This window comes from Gobius niger (genome assembly GCF_951799975.1).
Source record: "Gobius niger genome assembly, chromosome: 12".
NCBI lineage: Eukaryota > Metazoa > Chordata > Actinopteri > Gobiiformes > Gobiidae > Gobius > Gobius niger.
In genome coordinates, this window is record NC_136863.1 from 13,084,061 (window position 1) to 13,107,007 (window position 22,947).

A 22,947-nucleotide genomic window follows, 5' to 3' on the forward strand; every position below is an offset into this window, starting at 1 on the left:
GGAGAAGAGGAGTCTGAATCTCACACCACACAGTTCTCTCATTATAAAACCATGACAACCACCAGGGACCAATCAGAGCCGAGATCGGAGAAGCGGAGAGTTTAGGAGACTAGGGGGACGAGGAAGTGCTACCAAGGTCAAACAGGTGTGAAATGATTAATAGCTTACAAGGGGAAGGAAGCAACAGAACAAAACAAAGCAAAATAAAACCAATGACAGAACAGCTAAGCAGATAAAGACTTGGAAACAGGACGACGAGTAATAGAGAAATGTATGGGGGCGATAATAGCCACAAGCTCTAAAGCAAACGGAGTACAAACGCTAACCTTGAGGCGGCTATATTCACACTTAAGCCTCGTGAAAAGGAAGAAAAAACTATTAACATTAGCCATAGCCACTGCTCTGCCTCAGCTGATGGTCACCCTGATGGAGATAACCTGGGGCTTGTTAAAAGAATCCGCACCGCTGATCTCTTTTCATTATCTAGGCCGATTATTCTTTGGGAAAGTGGGACCCGGACTCGAAATCAGGCCCAAACTCATCTCTGAGCTATGCCTGCGGTGTAGAAGTAAGAAAGCGGGAGAAAAGTTTGGGAGAAAATCGAATCGAACGAGGGAATGTTAGCAAGATGGAGTAACAGGGTAATAACAAGTGTTTGCATGCAACGAAGAAGGATTTTTATGAGTGGGCTACCAGCTATCAAGAGGAGTTTAGGTGTTGGCAAAACTTTACAATGTGTTTACTCGTTTAGAAGTGAAGGATTATTCTGCATTATTAGGATCATTGTCTGCATGCGAGGTAAGAGATGTGCATGAATAGAACAAAACCCAATTCCAGGTAGATTTATTCCATCAAGGACCAACATTATGTAGGTTAAGTTGAAAGCGATTACGGTGATGCAAACTTTGTAATCTCTTCTCCGAATGGACTCCCGATTGCTCCCATAATATCACGTTAAGAAGCACTTACCCCAACCTCAACGTGATCCGATCCCTTGTCGTCTTGCTTGTGGAGAATTTCGAAGTAGTACCGCCTCGACGAAATCAGGCTGATGAGAGGGGGAGACAGAAGAAGAGAGAGATTTGATTGCATGTTTGCAACAGATAAAAGCACGTCTTCATTAAGCTGGTTTAGCTACAGGCGAGATCTTTAATAAGCCCGGTAATGCAGTGAGGCAAACAGCTTGAGCTCCTATGAAAACATACATCAACTGGCAATGCGTACGGGTTAATTGTGGCCAGATGCAACTTGGCGCTAAAGGGGAGACGGCGGAGGAGCAGGCAGCTAGCCCGAAAATATAGTAAATGCCTCCGGGTGGCAAATAAAACAGTCATTCGGAGGCAGCGGGGAAATCGATGCGTCACGTAAGTCGCTATTTTACACTCAGTTTATTTCCACGGAAGGCCTAGTTAGAACAAGTGAAGAGACCAGTGCAAGCTTTTCCGTTTGGATAACTGATCAATGCCCTCCACGCATAAGTAACAGAGCGTGTTTTAAAGTGGATAATAGGCCGGACATCTGCTGCTCAGTGAGAGACGAAACAACAAAGCTGGTCTCTACGCATCATTAACTCCGAGCCGATACAAAAATCATACGTGACCAGACGCCTGGTAATCGGAGGCACATGGTTTTGAACAAACTCAATTATGAAAATTACAATCGCATCCGTATTTAGATGCGTTTACTGTTCGAATTTGTCTATTATAAAATCATTGTGTATAACCATTATAAAAATAAAAAAAACAGGAGTTTACCAAAAAATGTTTGGAAGGGTTCTAGTGTTCTATTGAGCATGAAGTTAGGTCAGCTTATGTTTGCGCATAATTGAGTCTACAGTGCGCTAAGAAACTATTTTATTATGTAGCAGTGTGACAAAATCTCTTTGATTACCTGACCTAAAACAATGCAGTGGGAGGAGCATATATGTGAACGATTTGGAATCTCTCACATTTCTGCCTAAATTGGTCATACAATGTGGTCTGATCTTCATCAATAAGAATCATAAGAATGAATAAACAGTGTCTGCTTGAACTAATACCATACAAACAATTACATGTTATAATATTTTTTAATGGCCATAACATAACATAACATTCACAGGACAGGGAGGAAAAAGTAAGTGAACCCATGAATGAGACATGCATAATGATCAGGATGAATCTTGGACTATTGGTCTTTATAAAACTGTTGCTGTTCAGCGAGATTCCTTGGTGTGACTAATACCACCCAAAATGTAAATGTTTGGGTGGTATTAGTTTAAGCAGACACTGTTTACTCATTCTTATGATTTTGATGAAGATCCGACCTCATTTTATGACCAATTTAGGCAGAACTGTGACCAATTCCAAAGCGTTCACATACATTTTCCTCCCACTGTAGTTGAAATGCTTTAAAAAATAATATTTAAAAGAGAACAATTTCATAGTAACAGACATTAAATATGCAGACGGTATTATATCAGTTCAGACTCATTCCATTCATTGTCATGTCTCCATTTTAAATAACTTTTCGTTTCTGTATCAGACTTCGACATAATAACACAGACATAAATAGAGGACAATGAATATTTCCTGGGCCCACTGTACACAACTGAACCACTCGAGCTGTCTTGTGAGTTTTATTGTCATTTAACTTTAAAAAATTCTGTCAGAGCCTATCCTCAATGTAGTTAGAAAGTTACTGCATATCCACTAGGTAAATAATTAAGTTCTGTGGGATGATATGGGATTAACCTATATGCAACAGTCTTCTCAATCATTTATGTCCTTAATAAAACACAGTCAATAATTAATAAAGCCCTGTGAAACGATTCCCATTTAGTATCGCGGTGCTCAGTAAGATTTATATTCACTTTTATGGTGGGACTATTCCATTATTGACAAGACCATATGCTACAGTTCTCTCTAATTGAAATATTTCCTTTGATCTTTGATTTAAGATAACCTATACAACATTTACCACATACTACAGCATAGTGAAATCAATAAGTCTGTTAAGGTTAATTATGAACATCTTACGGAATAGGCAATGCTGTTCCAGACATCAAGCGTTCAGACAATGTTTTTGTTCTTTGATCGACAGAGGCGGGTGCTCAGTTACATTTACTTCAAGGGCTACTTCTTTTTGCATAGGTAATGAACTATCCGATTACTTTTTCCACTGAGGAAATCTCCAGGTGGCAAAAGCTCTATGCTGACCTATGAAATTGAACTTTAATTCATGCAAGCTTCAACTGATTTACTTTTCCATATCTCTAATTATCTCTTAAATTACACTTTCACAGTTTTTTGGATCATTTCTTGGATGACTATTTTATGGAGCAATTCTTTTGGCAGCTTTTCCCACACCTGATGACTTGAACGATATGGATGATTCGGATGAAATAGCTGCTGCTGCATCATCATCGCGGGACTGATATTCCACAAATCATTGCAGGTGCAGGGACTGGAGACAGTGCATTAAGGTCACTCTCTCATGAATAAGCAACAGCCTCGAACGCAGCTGCCCCAATGGCCCTGGCCCTGACAGCCTGCAGGTCCTTTGTAAACGCACCAAGTGACATTGTTGCATGTAAATATGACCTCCGCGCGAAGAGCAAAATACACATTATTATTTGTTTGAATAACAGGCTACAGTAAAGTATTTATTTGACTTTGCCAAAGTTGTTTAGGGGATAGAAACCAAAGGAAGGGAAAAGAGTGATTGTCATGGGAGACAACAAAATGCTTTACCTTCTTACCTCATTAAAATTACTCTACACAGGGGTCTCCAACCTCTTTTACAAGGAGTGCTACTTTTACATACAAAAAAAACCATCAGAGAGCAATGTTTGCTTGTGTAACATGAGACTTTGATGCAGATTCTGTTCAAAATGTGCAGAGAAAAAAGAAAACACATCTAAAATGAGACAAATCTAGCTAGTGTAGAAATGTAGAAAGCCTTTGGCGAGCTAATGGTAGGGTAGGGTCTTCTTATTGCTTCTATTGTGATTGCTTCCATCACACCTTAATTTGCTGTTGTTATTATTATTATTATTATTTATTCAGGCTTGAGAGCCAAACAAGTTTCATTATGCTTGTGTGTAGTGACAAATAAAGCATTCTATTCTATTTTAAACATTTTGTCATGGTCATAGCACACAGTTGATTTGAGGTCCTTGCCCTGTTATCATCTCCACATGGGCAAATCATGTTTGTTTGTTGTAGAAACAATGAAATACTCTCAAAGAGAAGCTGTACCTTTCCAAACCAGGACCAGCCAGTGGCTCTGATAAAGGTCCAAAACTATCATAACCATGATTGATAGGAATGAAACGGGATGGATCGACAGCTAATGTCAGTTTTGGGTGTGTAGGGTCTGAATACTTACTTTATAGGTACATTTCCATTATTTATTTATTAATTCATTCTTTTTCTATGAAAGGGTAATCTGTGCATTTTAGGGATAAAAGCGAACGTAATCAGATTTTGAATCCAGATACAACACAAATAAATCAAAAGAATTAAGTGGGTCTTAAAACTGTCCAGAATCCATAAATATGATCCATCAAATTATTGGACAAATGGCAAAACAAACCTAAAATGGACCCAAAAAAACAACAACTCAACATTACTTAAATCTATTACAACTTGTATTAGAGACTGCATAATTGTATTTCAGCCTAAAATCCCACTCTACCTGAAGTGTAATGTAATCTCAGAGAATGAATGAGAAGCCCGACTCCATGTTGCTTTCTGAGCTAATCTAATGCACAACTCAACTCAGAGGAAGAACTCTTGTACTCGAGAACTCAACACATGCAGCGTCATGTAGTAAAACATGCTACATCTTGTTGAATACATTTGAGTAAATATTTTAATTACCCATCTTTGGCTATAGGTACAAACCATATTGATGGATTTATGTTTTATCACAAACATTTTACTACACGCCCTCCCTGCACTGGCCCCGAGTAAAACAATGCCCTTTACCCCCAGGTCAACACTCCCGCTGATGCATGACCAGCAGCACTGAACCCCTTGTCCAATCAGCAGCACTGTCCGATTCTATCCCTCAATAAACCGCGCTGTGTCAGTCAATCATCTTTACTGCATGTGCAGAGGAACTGCTCTCCCCGCTCTTTCCCACCTCCTGTCAGTTCGGGAGGCATTAAAGCAAACACAACAGCCAGTCATCCAGCGAGAGAAGCGGGAGGAGAGATTGGCAGCCCGGCAGATTCCTAACACTGTTTACCTGATACAAGATGGAGGATAAGACAATGCACACAAAGGCATAAAAAAATAAATCACATGCACGGCTGAGATAGAGGAGTGGATTCGGCAGGAGCAGAGATAACAAAGCAATGATACGCAAATAGCGACAGAGAAACAAAACAGAAGATGACAAAGTTTTGTTTCACTGGTATCCCTCAAGTTTGGAGTTGTTTTCAATTTATTTGAAGTTTGGAAACACGGGTCGATTTGCATTTTGGGGTTAGCGCATTTTGTATCACTTTTGTATGTTTTGTGTTTTGTATATTGTATATTTGTATATTGTAAAATGTGTTTACCAAGTGGAACACAACTACTGCAATTATTAATACTAAAACTAATTTTCATTCAATTTCATAAAGCCTTCAGATGTAGTAGCTGTGTGAGACCAAAATAACCAATACTCAGAATTGCTAAAATATTTTTGTTTTGTCAGTAGTTTCTGAGGTTTTCACACTCCCTCATGAGATATTTGGCTTTCCAAGTTGCACCAGACTATATCGGGACTTATTCCAGACTGAAAAGGCATCTAAAACATGACTAATCCTATAATAAACTGGGCGGTAACCAGATCTAAACTAAGACAAGTGCCAAATTTAAAGTTGGAATGAAATTTAAAAAAAAAAGAAAATTCTATGTAATAAAATAAAGACAAGAGGAGGAGCTGCTACAAGGAGCCCATACATCACGGTTTGAGAAACATTGGTCGAAGTGGCGCTGATAACGCAATGTAAGAGATGACAACTGTCAAAATGTGTTGTTAGCGCTGTTTTACTTGCGCCCATTCTTCACCATTTTTCAATTTGCTACGTCAAGCTTTTCACCGCAGATACTTTATCACTGTGTTTTGGCGTCCTGCGGGATGTTTGCACTTGTCTGGGGATAATTATTTCCATATCTACGCATTGGATTTCTTTGTGCCACTTTTGAAGAGACATGAGTAATCACTGGGGATATGAGAGGCATTAATCATTTTGAGGCTAAATAAAGACGCAATGATGAATTGGAAAAAATTATAATAAAAGGGCTGTCAAACAAAACAAAAAAACATTTAGCAAGTGGGAGAAAAAGTCTATTCCTTTCTGTGTTTTGTGTTTAACTGCACAGGCTGGACGCACGCACAAAGGGACCCACTTCTGTCATGTGCGTGGGCGTGCACCGGCCACAACGCGCCGACGGATGACAAGGCTGGTCGTGGTCAGGAGAAATGAGCGAATGAAAGATGAGGGAGCTGCGCGAGACACCAAATGAGAGGCACAAACCGTAAGGGAATTACCAATAGAAAAATACATTAGAGTGAATTCTGCAGCGCGCCTGAGGAAGCAAAGACATAAAACGCACATTGAAGGGCAAATGAGAGATGGAAAGAGGAGCGAATAGCTGTTGGAATGCGACTGAGACGGTGAGGGAAGAGGCAAAAACAAAAGTCTAATTGCCTGACTAATTGGGCGTCTTTGTTTCCCCTTTCCCTTCACGGAGATAGCGCCGCACAAAAGAGGCGCGACCGGGCTGGATAACACCAGATAGGACTCACTCAGACTGTATCAGAGCTCAAAGTCACTTGGATTTATGGAGTATGAAATATTCATTTGGCAGATGGAAGTATTTTTTCTCCCACTTTGAGACAAATTCAGCTGTGGAGCATCTTGAGGAATACAGTGGGAAGAGAAAAACTTTTCCAGCAGTAGTCAGGAAAAAGGAATGAAGAGCGATGGCTTCTTGTGCACTTGGTAAAACCTAATAAAGTGCCATTATGAAGTGTAATATTAAGAGTCCCGCCACATGTACAGGGAAACTTTGTATAATAATGTTTAGTAACCCCCTTTGCACTGTCCAATATTGACCTAAGCTGCACTGAAATGTCTGATTTCTACAACTAAACAAATTCAGCAGCGGCAATGATCGGCCTGCCCCTAGAGGCCATAAGTGCCACTGCAGGTGTCATAGCATGTTGCGTTTTTTTGTACTCATTAATAAAGTAAATACTACTAAAAAGAGTAAATACTAAGCTGACAGAAAAGACAAAGAGAGAGAGGGATATTGTACATCCAATTAGATAATGGAGATATCTTTTTTTTTCTCCATTCAAACTTGGCTGTAAATACTGCTTAAATGGCGCTAGGCCAGTTAGTTTTGCCCATTAGCCTGCTAGCTTCTTCTTCGTGATGCCATTAGTGTGTATTGGGGCCTCTGACCCAGGGGCAGGGGAAAGTTGCAAGTGTGGCTTTCCAGCCAGAGACACAAGGGGGAGATGAAAGACCCCCCAATCACCACATTAACACTTGTATTTACCCCAGAGGGACTATGAAAATTAATTTCTTTAAGCTGCATAGGTGACACAAGCACAAGTTTCTCTATATGTCAACATGCCACTGCTCATTGATAATAACCACCAAAAGACAGTCACTGAGCTTTAAGTGGAGGTCTGCACCAGCACTACACTGAAAAAAGTATTAGATTTGGTATGGTCTCAGATGAGATAAAAGCTCTTATTACATTTTTTCAGTTTTGTACGTCTTAGTTTTCAAATGAGGCGTTACACTGGCCTATCGGCTTTAAGCTCCAGGCAAGAAGCTTTTAGATTTGGGTAAAACTGAACTGGGGAAAATGTGCTTGGTTAAAGTGAGGGTTAAGAGGTTTAGATGGCCATTTTACCAGTGTAATAAGGACTTGATTTGGGGCAGGTGCTGGGATTAATCTCCAAACTGGTTTTGGATCTGGCAGCCCTTGCCCTCATTCTGCTTTCTGAATGGATTATCATTTTGAGAACCAACACAAAAAATGTAAACATAAAAAATTCTTGCATTATTCAAGATGTTTTTGTAATTGTGAATCAATCAACATCGTTATCAGTAAAGCCAATATTTCAATGGAACATGTTTACCTCAGATTTGATAACACAAATAGGCTGTGTTTATGAAATATTTTCAGAAAAATCTTCCACACCAAACTCTTAATCTCTTATTGAAACTTGAGAACAATCCACTAAACCCAGCTTCTGCCCTCATATCCACTGCACCTCTGTGTCTTATCTGGCCACTGGCAACAGTAATTTCCTTCTTCAACGTTTCAAGTATCTCTTCTCAAATTCTCATTAAATACTATCTGACTGTCTTCCCCTCTTTTGCCTGCGTCTAATACCCACAGGTTGCCTTGATATAAAAAGGCAGCTCTCCATGGCGAGTGCTCTCTTCTCGAGCACATTAATGACACCAGTGTTTGGAGCTGCCCCAAGGAGACACAAACTTCACTCTCCTCCTCACGGCAGCTCTCCCCCCTTCACCCCATCACTCACGCTTTTTTCTAATCCATCAGAGGGCCATCATGTTGCTCTCCCCCGCAGCCTCCATAAATCCCCCTCCCGTCCCGTCACTCGCCTTGAATATGTCCCCCTTGCTCCCGCACACTTCTTTCCAACATGTTTTTCTCTATACATAAAGTACGACTGGCGTTATGTTGCCCAACTGTGCTTTGTGTTTGGATCACATGGGGATTATGCTTCTGTTTTCACATATTTTTATAGTGCTCAATAAAGTAATACAATTATTCCTCTCGGTGCCACAGTTTCCCCTGTCAACCAAAAACACTCCCCAAACTTCTCCAGCTACGTAGTCCTGACCATGGACCCAGCTCTGGGTCAGGAGATATGAAGGTCAAATGAAGAGGAAACATTTTCCAATGGGGAATACATTACCCCACTGTTTCTATAGGTACCTATCCATAGAGATAAGATGTGACTTAATTGATCTCACAAGTTCACAAGAGCCTCTGGGCAAAAATAAAAATAAACATTATGTGAAACTTATGACACATCAGCACATTCTGGTTCTCCAACCTTCTTTTATCTCGAGATCAAATGGTAGAAAGCTACTTGCTTTGAAGACAGTTGTGTAACTTTGCAACTGGCCTTTTCAATGTCATATCTTGCAAGCTAAGCTGGGACGGATGGGAGCCCGTAAGGGAATACAGGCTTGCCTCGGTGGGTGAGGTGAGTGGTTTGTTAGTAGTGGTCGGAGGGTTCGTTGGTGCAGCTGTGCTTCTCTTAGTAACCCCAAGGGAAGCTGTGGCTACATATGTTGCTTACTAACAACGTGTATGAAGTGAATGAAAAATGGTTCCTTGTGAAGCGCTGTGTGACTATGTATGTGTTATGTTGTTACGCTAAAATAAATTCCCAGCTGGCGTTTACCCTTGAGAGTTAGTAGCAGAGATGATAATTCAACAGAGCTGAAGAAAATTCATACATTTCCTCTTTATACTTTACACTTTATACTTACTCTTTAAAATTAACCAATATGTTGAGTCTGATTCTAACTGGGTTAACTGAACATTGACAACACATTGAACTGACACACAGTGAATAAATGGCTTTAACTGTACTGTGATATTACAATCAAACCTGGCATTCATTAATACTATAAAAATATTTATAATGGTGTGTAAAACAAAACCAAAGTATTGCGTCATCGAGATCTGCTGTTCAGTGTGAGGCAAATAGGGGTCATAGCAAATCCACCCACAGACAGAAGGTGTCTGCATACGTTATTAATGTGATGATATTTAATACATCACGGCGTGTAACCCGTCACTTTCAAATGCATAATAAATGGCTTCCCGGCTGCAGCAAGTAATTTCGCTCATTCCTCAAAGCTGGCTGACCTGCAGTCTCCTTCGTCCATGGACCCAGCAGCTTTCCCATATCATAGTTCACTTGTACTTCTGCGTTCCTGCCAATCAAATCTGTAAGGCTAGAGATGCTTTAGAGGACCCCATACACGCTTAGGAGACATAAATTAGTGCCTCGGCAGGCCAGTGTCTGTCACAGAAACAGATGGCTTTGTGGAGGCCTGAGGGACAGACGAGACATAGTAGGATTCCTGGATTTATTCTAATTCAGCCTCTACAGTGTAACAGCCAATTACTGAGAGCCGAGCTAGGTGAGCGTGGAGCTGGGTATTTACAAAAGCAACACAAAATGCTGCAAAGAACACCTCGGTTATGTTTTGCATGAATTTACAGGTTCATGCATCTAGGATTTTTGGTACGCCTTTGGTTACCATGGGGACAAGTTAAGGTTAAGGTTGTGGAAATGTGTCATTTAAATCATGATATCCTATTGTTCTGAAAGAAGTCATCTAGAAATTATTCATTACAGAAAGACTGGGCTCCTTTATAGCATATAGCATAATAATAATATGAAAATTATGTAACATGACCATTCAACAATCATATATGTTTGAAAAGCAGCCACAGTAAGAGGGGAGTATACGTTTATCAGGCTCAGGTTCTTTGATGTGAAGCAGCATAGAGTCAGGCAGCTTCATTCAGTATTCCTATGAAGTCATGGCCACAAGTACTATGCTTTTCACTTGAACTGCTTGAGCCTCCACAGCAGCTAATAGCTAGCAGTGCTTAAGTGATTCAATTATAGATACTGAGAGATCCCATAGTAAAATTACTGGAGTTATCCAATAGGTTCTCTTCACTGTTGCAAGGAGAGTCGTAGTTGACTCCCTCTTAACAACTATAATTAATCTCTGGGAAGAAACCGTACCATAAGAATTAGTTTACACAAATAGTAAAAGAAAGAAAATAAGCAGGCATCGTTGTCCATGTGTCTGAGCAGACTTGGCCCAAATGCCATTCGTCGTAAATTGCAAAGTGCAATCTGCTCCTTTAAATGTCAGCCACGACATCATACATGACTTGGGGACCGTCTCGTGACCTTTACCCTAAATATCCTCAGTCAAAATGTCAGAGGTTACTTTTAATTTTATAATTACATGCATATGTGGACATGTTAAATAAAACTATTCCTCTCTCACTTTGTCACTATACTATACTCTGTCGCTATAAACAGATTCAGGCAGTCCACAAGTAATTCTGCAGCAAAACGAACTGATCCTATGAGCAGCAATTTGGGATTTTTGTTGTTTAAATGTGTTACATAAATAAAGTGGACTGGATTAGCTATCATAAACATTTTTAAAACTGGACATGATGAGGTTGAAGGTGTAGTTTTTGGTATGGCCTGCTGCTTTTTTGACCATGTCTGTTTATTTAAGTAGGAGAATATCTGTATTTGTGTGGAGAATGTTGCCTTTTATTCACAGCAAATTAATTTCCTCAGGAGGACTATAAATGTCCAGCCTACCTACCGTGGCTTTCACAGTGACTGGCTTTCGGGATTCAAGATTGTAAATCAATTTAAACTCCTGACCTGATTCTATTACGAAAAAGGCTGTGCTCATTTTGTGCCAAAACCTTTTAACGAAATTCTTTCTAATCTTCAAGATCCTTTCAATCACATTTTGATCTAAAGCCTGACAAACACCTGACGTCAAAGACAGTGACAGAATTGGCAAAATCTCAGACGAGAGCTTTAGACTTTTAGGAGACATGTTAGCGCTGGTGTCAATCCATTCTGAGCCTCCACTTGAGGTGTCACCAGAAACGATAATGTTGACACAGTTATCGAGGATTTTTATCTGGCTGCGTCACTGTCACTCAGCAGCCTGTTGTGACAGCACCAAGCCGCTGGTGCAGCAATCACTCCCCAGATCTGAGCCGGGCTGCACAGACAAAAAGATACGCAGGTGTTAAACTTAGACTTTTGCTTCGAGGGATAAGCAAAAGTTTGAAAAGTGTTTGTATTACTGCAGCAAGGTTATCACTCAAATCAGATCACCCCAAAAGATTCAAGGACTTCAGCAACAAGATATGAATCATTTTTAGTTTCACTTTTCTGTAGAGCAAGGTCTGTCATTTCATTTATTTTATTGCAATTTGTTAGACACATTTCAGAAATAAGAAGCATTCCCAACACTTATTAAAATTTAAGCGCACTCCCCTTTGAGACACATTTCTGACAGACGCTTCACTTACTTTTGAGGATAAAGAATTCTCTTTATATGGCAAACACATTCTTTGCACCATGACCCCAAAGTTTGACAAAAATATGGAACAAGCTGCCACTCCGCATTGATCAGTTTATGTTTTGCAAGGTCAAAGCAGAAGTCCATTTCTAATTCTAAATTTCTCTTCTTCAAAACCCAGGCTTAGACAACAAGTGTCAACGTGATGAGAAAAGCTAAAAAAGAAAGAGAATTTTAATGCTTTACCAAATCACATACTAAAACAGCTGTTCCCTCAGGCTAGAAATCAAGGTCTGCTCATTATTGTGTTTGTCACATTCAGATGTTTGGTGTTTCCGTGCTACTTCTGAAGCCACACAAAGGTAAAACTACCTCCCACATGATCATTTTCTTTATGTGTGTTGTGTGGTTATGTGTGTTGTGTGGTAAAAACGATGCCATGTCAAATGCTTAGCCAATTACAAACCCTTATTGAGCTTTTCATGAGATTTGAGGTTGTTTTTTTATATTTGTTCGACTAACAAACCCTTTAAAGTGGTTCCATAATGTAGCCAAGAGGGGTCAAACGTCAAGTACTTTCTGTGCTAATTCCAAGCCTTAATAAATGGAAGTGGTCACACCCGGCTGATCACCAGCTATTACAACCAGGGCTTGACATTGACACAAACCAATTAGCCAAACACTGAGAGAGTAACTCTTCCAGTCTCAGTGGAGTTTAGTTTAAAAGTTTTGTTTTTTAGATTAAAAAAATTAATCTGATTTGTGAACAATAAGAAAATTAAACATGGTTCGACCTACAGTAGGGTCGAGGTTAGGGGTCTGAAACATCCAACATCAAAAGAGCCTCTTTGGTCGGTTTTATCCACAAAGTAAATCAAAAGTAAACAACTATGTGAAACATTTGAAACTGAACTGATTGTAGAAAATATAGGGGGATCTGGAGGGTCCTTCACAGGAAAATTTCAACAAATCATTTGTCACAGCTTTCATTCTGGCACACATTTTGCCTCATACTATTGCAGATTGTATACTAAATAACTCTTGCCCCCAGAGGCCATAAGCGCCACTGCAGATGTCGTAGCATGCTGCGTTTTTTTACTCATTAATAGTACGTGAGAGTTAATACTACACTGACAGAAAAGACGAAGGGAGAGAGGGATATTGTACATCCAATTACACAATGGAGAATATTATTTTCACTCAAACTTGGCTGTAAATACTGTTTCAGTGGTGCTAGCCCAAAGTTAGCTTTGCCCGTTAGCCCGTTAGCTTCTTCTTCATGATTTCATTAGTGTATATTGGGCCCCGGGTCGGAGCAGGGAAAGCTACAAAGGTGTTTTTTCTGGCCAGAGACACCAGGGGGAGATGAGAGACCCCCCAATCATCCCATTAACAATTGTATTACCCCAGAAGGACTACAAAAAAGATTCATTAAGGTTAAGTTACTTTGTACTGCTTGAGATAGTGGTTGCCTACACCTAAAAATAAGCAAAGATGTCTCTGCAACTGAATCAAAACTAGTAATAAAACTTAGAGGCAATTTAAAAAATTATAGCCATAGTATCCAGCGACCAGATAATGATTAGTGTGAAGTTAAAACTAATATTGAACAAATGCAAAAATCAAAGAAGCCAAAGGATTTGGATCAACTCTAAAGGAGTAGCTCAAGGATGAAAGTTTGCCATGTTGAAACCCAAAGTCTGGTCTGACTTGACTGTCACTCAGACGCACATAAACATCACGAGCCATTAGATCCAGGTGGGTCTGTCCAGGTGGCGTGAACGACTCCCACATATCCCCCTGCAGGTGCATCCAGCCATCCCAGCGATTCAATTTACCACACTGCCTCCACTATTACGGATCAAACTGTGACCAAAAACACAGTGCACACAATCCTCTTGCTATTGATGTAAACTGTCACTGATACAGATCCTGTTCGCCCTCCAATTCCCGTTAACAGCTCTGAATTCACTTCCACAAATGTAACCGTGACTGCAGACCGGGCACGCTATAGGAAGACGGCCATAAAAAGGGAGTTCGAAAATGGAGAGTCAATGAAACATAGAATGAGAAGCTGATGGGAAAAATATGGCACTATTTGCTGTGGATGAGTTTCGCACACCTCAAAGAGCATCCATCCAAGAGGTGGAGGAATACAAAAGAAGTGTAAATACTCCAAAGGAGACAAACACGTATAGTTTTGGAAAACGATCACAGCCTTTGCGATTTGCTAACTGTGTTTATCAAAATCGCAGTTTTGATTTGATTGTGATTACCGTATTTTCTGGACTATAAGTCGCACTTTTTTTCATAGTTTGGCTGGGGGTGCGACTTATACTCAGGTGCCACTTACATCAAAATATATAATTTCACATGTTTGTTATTTTCACACTGACAGCTGCTAGAGGGCGCTCTAGGCTTGTGTACCAGTATCTGCTACTCCTGTACCACTGAAGATTTAAACAAATGCAGGAAAAAAGTTTGGAGTGAGCGAGAAACGTGTGAGGGACTGGCAAATAGCGGAGGTTACTCTTACTCCAATGAAGAAAACAAAAAAAGATAATGCCAGGCTAAAGATGGCCACAGCTAGAGGAAGGAGTCCGCAAATGCGTGCTTGAAGAACGTGCTGCCGGGAGAGGTTTGTCAACGGTGCAGTTAAGCCTCCATGTCCAGATAGTTGCCAAGGCTGGCTACGTTTTTTTCTTCTTAATTATGCTGGTGTGACTTATACTCCGGAGCGACTTATAGTCCAGAAAATACGGTACTTGTACTGGCCTAGGATGGGCGTGTGCGCCTCTTGTTTAACCTCTACAGCACCGTGAACGATCTCCAATGACTGCAAGTGCTTTAAGTTGAACCTCTCAATGGCAATGTGTTTCATCGTCTGACAATATGATTCGAGCCTGCAGCGGCCATTAGTCACTGTTCACTCAGCTCGGGCCGGAGTAGGTCACACAGCTCCAATGAACCGCGACGTATAAATAACTGCAGTCAGGAGCCGTGATGGAGGGAGGGTGCCACGTTTGACTTTGGTCTCATGCGATCACACCTCGACTGTTTTATCGAAGCATTAGAAGCAGTGTGTGTAACTGATGCTCGCTCGCTGCTACAGGATACATGAGGTTTTTGCTGATAACCACTAGTTACTGAGGCCAGGTCAAAAAGCAAATCAACATGAAAGCATACATGGATGACAAGTTTCTCTTCTGGTTGTAGTCAGCATCTTCAAGGATTTGTGATCTGGTCTTGCAAGCAAAGCTATATCTGCTTCTACTCATCTCCCCCTGTAACTGTTGTGCGTGTTGTTTCCATACTGAAAATAAAATCTTTGAATTATTTGTTGCTTCCCGACTATTTCCCTCGTCCTTTGTATAACTACTTCTTTGCGTCTTGTCATCTCACTGTTTTGCCTTTAGTCTGGGCTCCCGCGGTGCAAGCCAGGCTCAATTAATCCCACGCACACATAAACGCCAACAGGTCTTGGCCCGCATTCAGTCCCCATTCATTATGTGATGTCGGCTGCTCATAACAGAGTAATACTTTAGTAAACATCCTGCATTCCAGAATTTCATACCAAAAATAAAATTGTGCTTTTCCACCTCATTTCACTGTTCATTGGCGTCATTTTCTGTAAACTTTGAACAACAAAATTTCAAGTCATTGGGAATTTTCTTTAATAATTTACAACAGCACTCTCCACTTTAATCAACCCGAAGTGATATCCTGCGAGATCAGATTTCTAGTTTTACCCAGAATGCTCTGTGCAATTAGGGGAAAAGGTTGTGCTGAATTTTAAAAAGCTTATCTGCTATTGGGATCTTAGATTAAGAGATGCCTGCTGTTAGCCGTAGTTAACCAAATCCCTTTCATTTCTATTTGATGCATTAAAACTAAAATGATAGTACCCACTTCTTATGGAAGTTATGATCGAAATTAAGTTGTTTCCTGTTGAATTACTATGCAGAAATGATTATACAAAAGCATCCTCCATTGTGACAGTAACATCCGTGGTTAAGATTGTCAAAAAGAACAAAGGAACAGAGGCACTTACTGCACGGATTTAGACGATTGAGACCTGAACTTGTTGAACTCGCCGGGAGCTGTCCACTCTGTGCCCAGCTGCAACACAAAAGACACACAATTATTGTCTTGGCAACCAAATATTCTTGTAACAGTAATTGTATTTTGTGATGGGCCTGTGAATCATAAAACGAGAGCATCATGGTCTGAAGGGAACAGAGGGAAAAAAAAAAGCCTGTCTGGAGGCAAGTTCTGATGGACAAACAAAAGAAAAAGCTAAAGGCTACAGGCTGAACAAAACGGAAAAGACTAATTCTCTGCCAATTTGGAGTCTTAGAAGGCGGTTTATGGAGACCCCTGAGGTTGGTGCTCCAGGCCTGTGGTCAAATCGGTGGCCATTCATTTTCACAGCACGCCAGCAGGACTAATTAGGGCCCCCGCTGCCTTGGCTAGAACAGTGAAAAGAATGGGGTGAGGATCACAGTGGGCATGCAAGCAATTGTTTATGCTGGCCACACTTGAGGGCTTTAAATCGGTCAGAGAGGCAGCGGAGCCCAGTGGCAAGACGCAAGAGCCCTTCCTGCTTGTAAATATCACTGATCCTCGCTCTGACACGGAAAGGCTACATTTCAACTGAGGAATGTTGTCTTCCTACTGTGGTGTGTGTAGAATAGGAGCATCAGCTCTGGCCAGCTTAAATTCTAACGAAAGCTCAGAAGATTAAGTTGATTGATAACATGAAGATGGTGGTTTCGGAAACTTTTTCTGTCAAACTTGCTAATTTTCGGCTTTCTGTTGTCGAGCAGAATCTCTCCTCTAAAAGTGACAAGGAATGATATTAAAACAGTGTTTCGGGTTAATTACTCGGGGTGGCCAGTCATAAGCCAACCAAGCAGTATTTTCAGCACAGTAATCAATAAATAATACTGTATGGGTTTATATAAACATACCTTAGTAACCATGAAGTACTGGTATAAATCTGTTTTGGTGCAAAAATAATTCTCCAAGGGAAGAAGCACACCCCAGGCAGCATCAGAGGCAACTTGCACAAAGTGTGCTTCTGTGCCTTCACACGGTAAATTTCCACTCCCGAATAAACATTTACTTTTTCTCAAAACGTGCACAAACATCCTAATGCCATTCACCTGAGCCAAACACAAGTCCACTCTTATTCATGCCGCCTCCTCAAAAAGATCAAGGCCTGTGAAACAGTGTCTGTGGTTTCTGAGAGATCAGATCAGGTTTTGTTTCTCATCTTCACACAGTGACAACATCATTGCGGTCACACCAGTAAATTCACACTCACTGTCAGATTATGAATTCTGTATAATTTACCAGCAAAAAACATTATAAGATAAAGCAAGGTAGTCAGTTTTCTTTAATTTGTTTATTATTACTTTATAATATAAATATAGACATATTCTTTATTTTAATACTGCGGCAGTTTATGTCAATGTCAATGTAAATTTTATTTATAAAGCACATTTAAAAACAACCTTAGTCGACCAAACACAATAAAACTTAAACACAGGTAATATATAAAGACATGAACTATGTCTGTTCTACATCGAACCGAAAGCCAAAGCAAAAAGGTGAGTTTTTAATTTGGTTTTAAACTCCTCTATACACTGAGCCAAGCGCACATGTAGAGGGAGGCTGTTCCAAAGTTTAGGGGCCGCCACTGAGAAGGCTCGGTCACCTCTGGACACATGCTTGGATTTTGGGACAAACAGTTTATATTTGAATTGCATGGAAATAAAATCCTACTTTGACATTGTACCTTCACTGACAATGGCAATAAAAGCTATTCTGATTCACATTATATTCTTAACTATACAAATAAGTAAAATCCATATTGTTTAGTTTTCAAAATTGTATGTGTCTGTGTTGTGCAGTACCATGGATCAGTCACTTGTAATAGATCCACTCACAAAAAGTATCCTCAGTAGATATATCATCAATTAACTTTGGTGAAATAAGCAACAATGGTGTATCTAAAGAAGAAGGAATAGTTCCAACATTGTGAGTTTGAAAAGCTTCCAGCACATTAGTTGCTAATAGATAAACTGGGGGCGAAAGTGGCCCATATGGTTGAAAGCATTTGCCTGACAAACTTGTATTATTCAAACATTTAAAGTGAAGGGAAAAAAGCTTTTTGTTGAAATGGAAATTGCTACCTTTGAAACAGGTAGAAAATGTGTGCCAAGGAGCTAATGTGTCCAAAATGAATGGCTGCCATTTTGTCTCGTATCACATGATTAATCAGCAGTCTGTGAACAAAGGCGCTGGTACAAGGACAGAACACCTGCAGAAGCGACAGACGGCAGCGGAGCTCTCTCATGAATGTGCAGTGAAAACACGAAATACAAGGCGACGTGCACACGCAGGGACAGGCAGATACGGATGATTCCACAGAACTGTGAGTCATCACTCATACAGAGATCTCCTCACAGCAGCAGGAGGTACAACAGGAGGAACACCACGAGAGAGATTTTAGTCATGATCATTATGACCATGCAGTGGAATATGCTTTGTCATATGTTATACATACTGAGGTTTAAATACTTTTTTATTACTTTGTTTGAAATGACACAAATTCTCAAGAATCTTTAAGGACAGCAATTTATGTTCAAAATAAATAGTGGATTCTGCCTTAAAGGGATATTTCCGGATTTTTGACATAGGGCCTCATTTCCTAGTTATCCAGAGGGTTGCTGATTTCTGGAGATATTTTTTTCTTAAAGGGGGGGGTATTATGCAAAATCAACTTTTTCAAGCTTTACATCATGTTATTATGTCACTCCCTCATTAAAAACATGCCTGAAGTGTTGCCTTGGCACATTCACGTATTTTTGAGTAATCTGTAAAAACTCTGATGGCAGCCATTTTAGGGACAGGTTTGCCTGAGTCCTCCTAGGAACGCCCCCACCTCCTGGAGACGCCTCCGAGCTTTCGTCACCAGCCAAGTAACCAACCACTGCTCCTCAGCAGAACCCCCTCCCCACTGGAGGTGGGGAGGGGGTTCGTGTGGGTTTGTGTGGAGGGGGCGTGTCTGAAAGGGTCAGAGGTTCTTAAAGAGACAGAGGCCTATTTCAAGACATTCGCTACAGCCATTTTGAGAGAGCAATTTTATACAAGGCAGTTATTCTAATTTACTGCATTTACAGACCAACAGAAGGTTTCGTCATCATTGTAGTGCGCTATAGACTGGTGCTATGTGATTTAAAAAAGCATAATACCCCCTCTTTAAAGTCATGCAGTTCTTATATTTGAAGAGCTTAGTGGCGCTGGGCTAGTGCTAGGCTAGCGCATTTCTACAGTAACAGCTGGCCTGCATTAAAAACAGTCTGACCCGCTCCACAGTGCACCTGAGGCAAATCACTTATAACGCCAGACTAACGATATAAATGTCTGTATTGAATAATTTTAACAATTTTGCATTTAAAATAACTTATATTTGAGCAGCATCAGCTTTGTGGTTCTATAAGCTACACAGCGGCGGCGTGATCTGCGAGAAAATAGTCCCTGAAAATGCGATCATTCATGTGATGCAAGGTCAGTTATATTCCAAAAGTTATTCTATCAACACAGAGCGCATACAGAGAGCCATGAAGAAACACAACATAAACACTCCAGTCAAACCACACACCAAACTCAGACAGTTGTTAGTCAGATCCAAAGACACCATCCATCAAGACCAGAAATGCGATGTCATATACGAAATCCCATGCCTATCATGCAGTAAAACATATGTGGGGGAGACGGGGCGATCATTCAGCACACGAAAGAAAGAACACCAGAAGGAATGCGAAAAGGAGACAGCCAACAGACAAACAAGAGCAATAAAAGAACAAGCAATGCAAGAAAATCTCAAATCAGCCATATCAGACCACTGTAAGAGGGAAAACCACATCGTGAACTGGGACAATGCCAGGGTCATCCGTGCTGAAAGTAACAAGTACCACCGCTGGATCAGAGAAGCCATCGAGATCAGGAAACATGCATCAACATCTATGAACCGGGACGAGGGAGCGTACACCTTATCCCACACCTGGGATGCCGTCCTGGAGAAGGCGCCAGTCAGAAAAAATCCATGTAAGCTGCCTACGACACGTCACCTCCACCACCAGGTGTCGCTTCTGAGGAAGATCACAGGAAGTGATCGAAACTAGTCAAGCAAGTAAAACTAAACCCTCTGTTTTACTAAAAGAAACAAAACTGTAATAGACTTAACTTAAGAAGACAGTATGAACCTTCTACAAAGGTGCATGAATTACAAAAAAATACCTCCAGAAATCAACAACACTCTGGATAACTAGGAAATGAGGTATGTCAAAATCCTGAAACATCCCTTAAATTGAATGCTTCTAAATATCAACTAAAAGCATACCAAAATAGACTAGAATGCAACAGTGGCTAGAAAATGTTCACCATCTGACTGAGACTAAATCTGAATTTGTGATTTTTGGCTCTGTAGATGTCCCTCAGATTCAAACCAGGGTCATGAGCCCAGTCAGCGAGGCAGTCAGGAACCTGGGAGTTGTTTTTGACCGAGAACTGAAGTTCAACCAACAAATAAATGCTGTAATCAGAGCCAACTTTTTCCATCTTTGCTTTTTAACCAAAAATGACAGACTTAGCAAAGCATATAGGATTTAACTGAACTTTTAGGTTAATTTCAAATGTGAATTTTTCAACACACAGAAAGCAAAATCCCACTTCATCATTTTGGTTGACAAACCTTTAAAAGAGCTGATTGAAACTGTTTATAAGGAGCTTGTGTCTAGCCACTTTTAATTTTGAATAATAATAATTACAAAGTTGTTTGTTTACACAGCTACGTAAGCCCAAGTTCCAGAGAAACTGGCGAGTACACAAGAGACACAAAAAACAGAATCCTTCTTTATGGCTGTAATAAACTAGAGAGTAGCTTAATAGCTCTGATTGCAGCGGCAGTGGCAGATGTCAGCAATGCTTTTAACAACTGTCTTTGTTTTGTTTATGGTGCTCAGGTGAATGATTTATCACGCTCTTAACATCCGATTAGTGCAAAAATGAAGCAGTTTTCCTTTCACTGCAACTTCTCTATGACTTCTGACCAGTGCTCTTCAGCGTCACAGTCGCTTATTAATACTTTTCTTCAAGATAGCAAGTACACTCATTTACCCGAGCGCGTGGGGAACATGCGGTTGCTTCAGAGTGGCAAAGTCTGTAATCCATCACCCAGTCCTCGCGTCTACTTTCATTGCTGTCAAAGTGACGCTAGCGCCAGCGCTAACACAGCTGTTGGGATAGGGAGAATCAAATGTTCTTCTGCTCCAATAACAGAACGGGGACAGAAATCAAAGAAGGCACGGCGCGGTGGAGGGGCCTCAAGCAGCGTTGTAAATGTTTGGGCGTCTTGGCGGCAAACCCATTTTCCTCACAGTTTGTGCCTGTTAATGTTCACAGTTCAACATGTGAAGATGTGCAGAGAATGGGCTTTGTGCATAATGAGGCCTCCCATAGACATGACTCCGGTTGTAAAGTTTCTTTGTTGGTTCACACACAAGTTAGAGCTTATGTCTACAGTGACTTCAGGCATAATCAAACTAGTATAACCAGAAATGATTTTCATGCTGGTTGTAGCCAAACAAAATTGAAAGCAGGTTATTTGAAACACAGCAACACTGAGAAAAGAAATACAGCAATTGTGGGTAGCATTTTGCTGTACATGTTCCATAACGTGGTAATTAGGGCAAGTACAAAGGAACAGAAGGACCCCCCTTAACATTTATATAATCCTAACCATAGCTCTAACCTAGTATAATTCCAATTAATCTAAAACATTGGCTGTGTTGAAAAGGAGGCAGAGGGGGCTTAAACACCTGCCACACTTGCCCCATGCCCCATTTCTCTCTATGCCAGTGTGGGCATGACAGCGTCTGAAAGTCTATGTTTATGCAGTGGCCGTGCAAAGACATTTGAGGCTTGGGGAGGAGACATCCCACATGCAAAATCAGCTGACAGACATCTGGTAAAGGCAAACCTGAATTGCTTCATTGTGAAATTAAATCTCTGACTTTCCTGGTAATTGTAAGGAAAACGGGGCTGCAAAATGCATTATTCTGTGTAACAATGCTGATAAAAGTGCTGCAAAGTGAAGTGCAACCCAATAAGCGGATTCGGCATCTCACCGAGCGCACAGCATGCTGGTCCAGGTTAAAGGTCAGGCCTACCCAGATCGTATCCCAAACTGTAAACATGACCGAGTGTGACTCAGATATTGAATATATTTATTTGATCGATGTTTTAAAAGAATTCTGTAAGAAACGGGGACACAGTGTTACTGAGAAGAGAAAAATAACTCATGGCCCTTGCTAAACCAATAAATAAATAAAGACAATTGTTAAGTAAATAAACATATTGGTTACAAATAGCATTAGTAGTTAGCTATATGTCAAACTTACTAATTTAATCCATTCGGGTTACGACGTTCTGGGTCTTTTCTTACAGTAGGAAATGTGATGAGTACGTATGGTGGCTCCATATACAGCTGTGAGGTTCCTTTATTGCATTCGTTAATAGGGCAAAACTCTTCCATAGACTGATTAAGCCCACGTGGACAGTCGCACTGCAATGGAGAATTAATGCGAACCTGAACAGTCACTAAATAGCCAGTTGTTCTACTATGATAGTATGGTTTTAATGGGCTTTGTTGAAACTGTGGGTAGGTGTGAACTTTGACCGGAACATTATCGCGCATGCGTACTGACAATGCTGATTTGGCTTATTAAGGCATGTAACAAAGGGTACTCTCCAAT

General features: G+C 40.6%; 1 protein-coding gene across 1 annotated transcript in view; it reads right to left on the minus strand.

Annotated features, from left to right (window-relative positions):
• Nucleotides 1–22,947, minus strand: part of b4galnt4a (beta-1,4-N-acetyl-galactosaminyl transferase 4a) — a 128,682-nt gene that overhangs the window by 32,214 nt on the left and 73,521 nt on the right. Inside the window, exons 7-8 of the mRNA XM_079567480.1 lie at nt 16,176–16,243; nt 970–1,048 (exon numbers count right to left, since the gene is read on the minus strand). Coding sequence (XP_079423606.1) covers nt 970–1,048; nt 16,176–16,243 — 147 coding nt within the window. The remainder of the gene's footprint in view (nt 1–969; nt 1,049–16,175; nt 16,244–22,947) is intronic.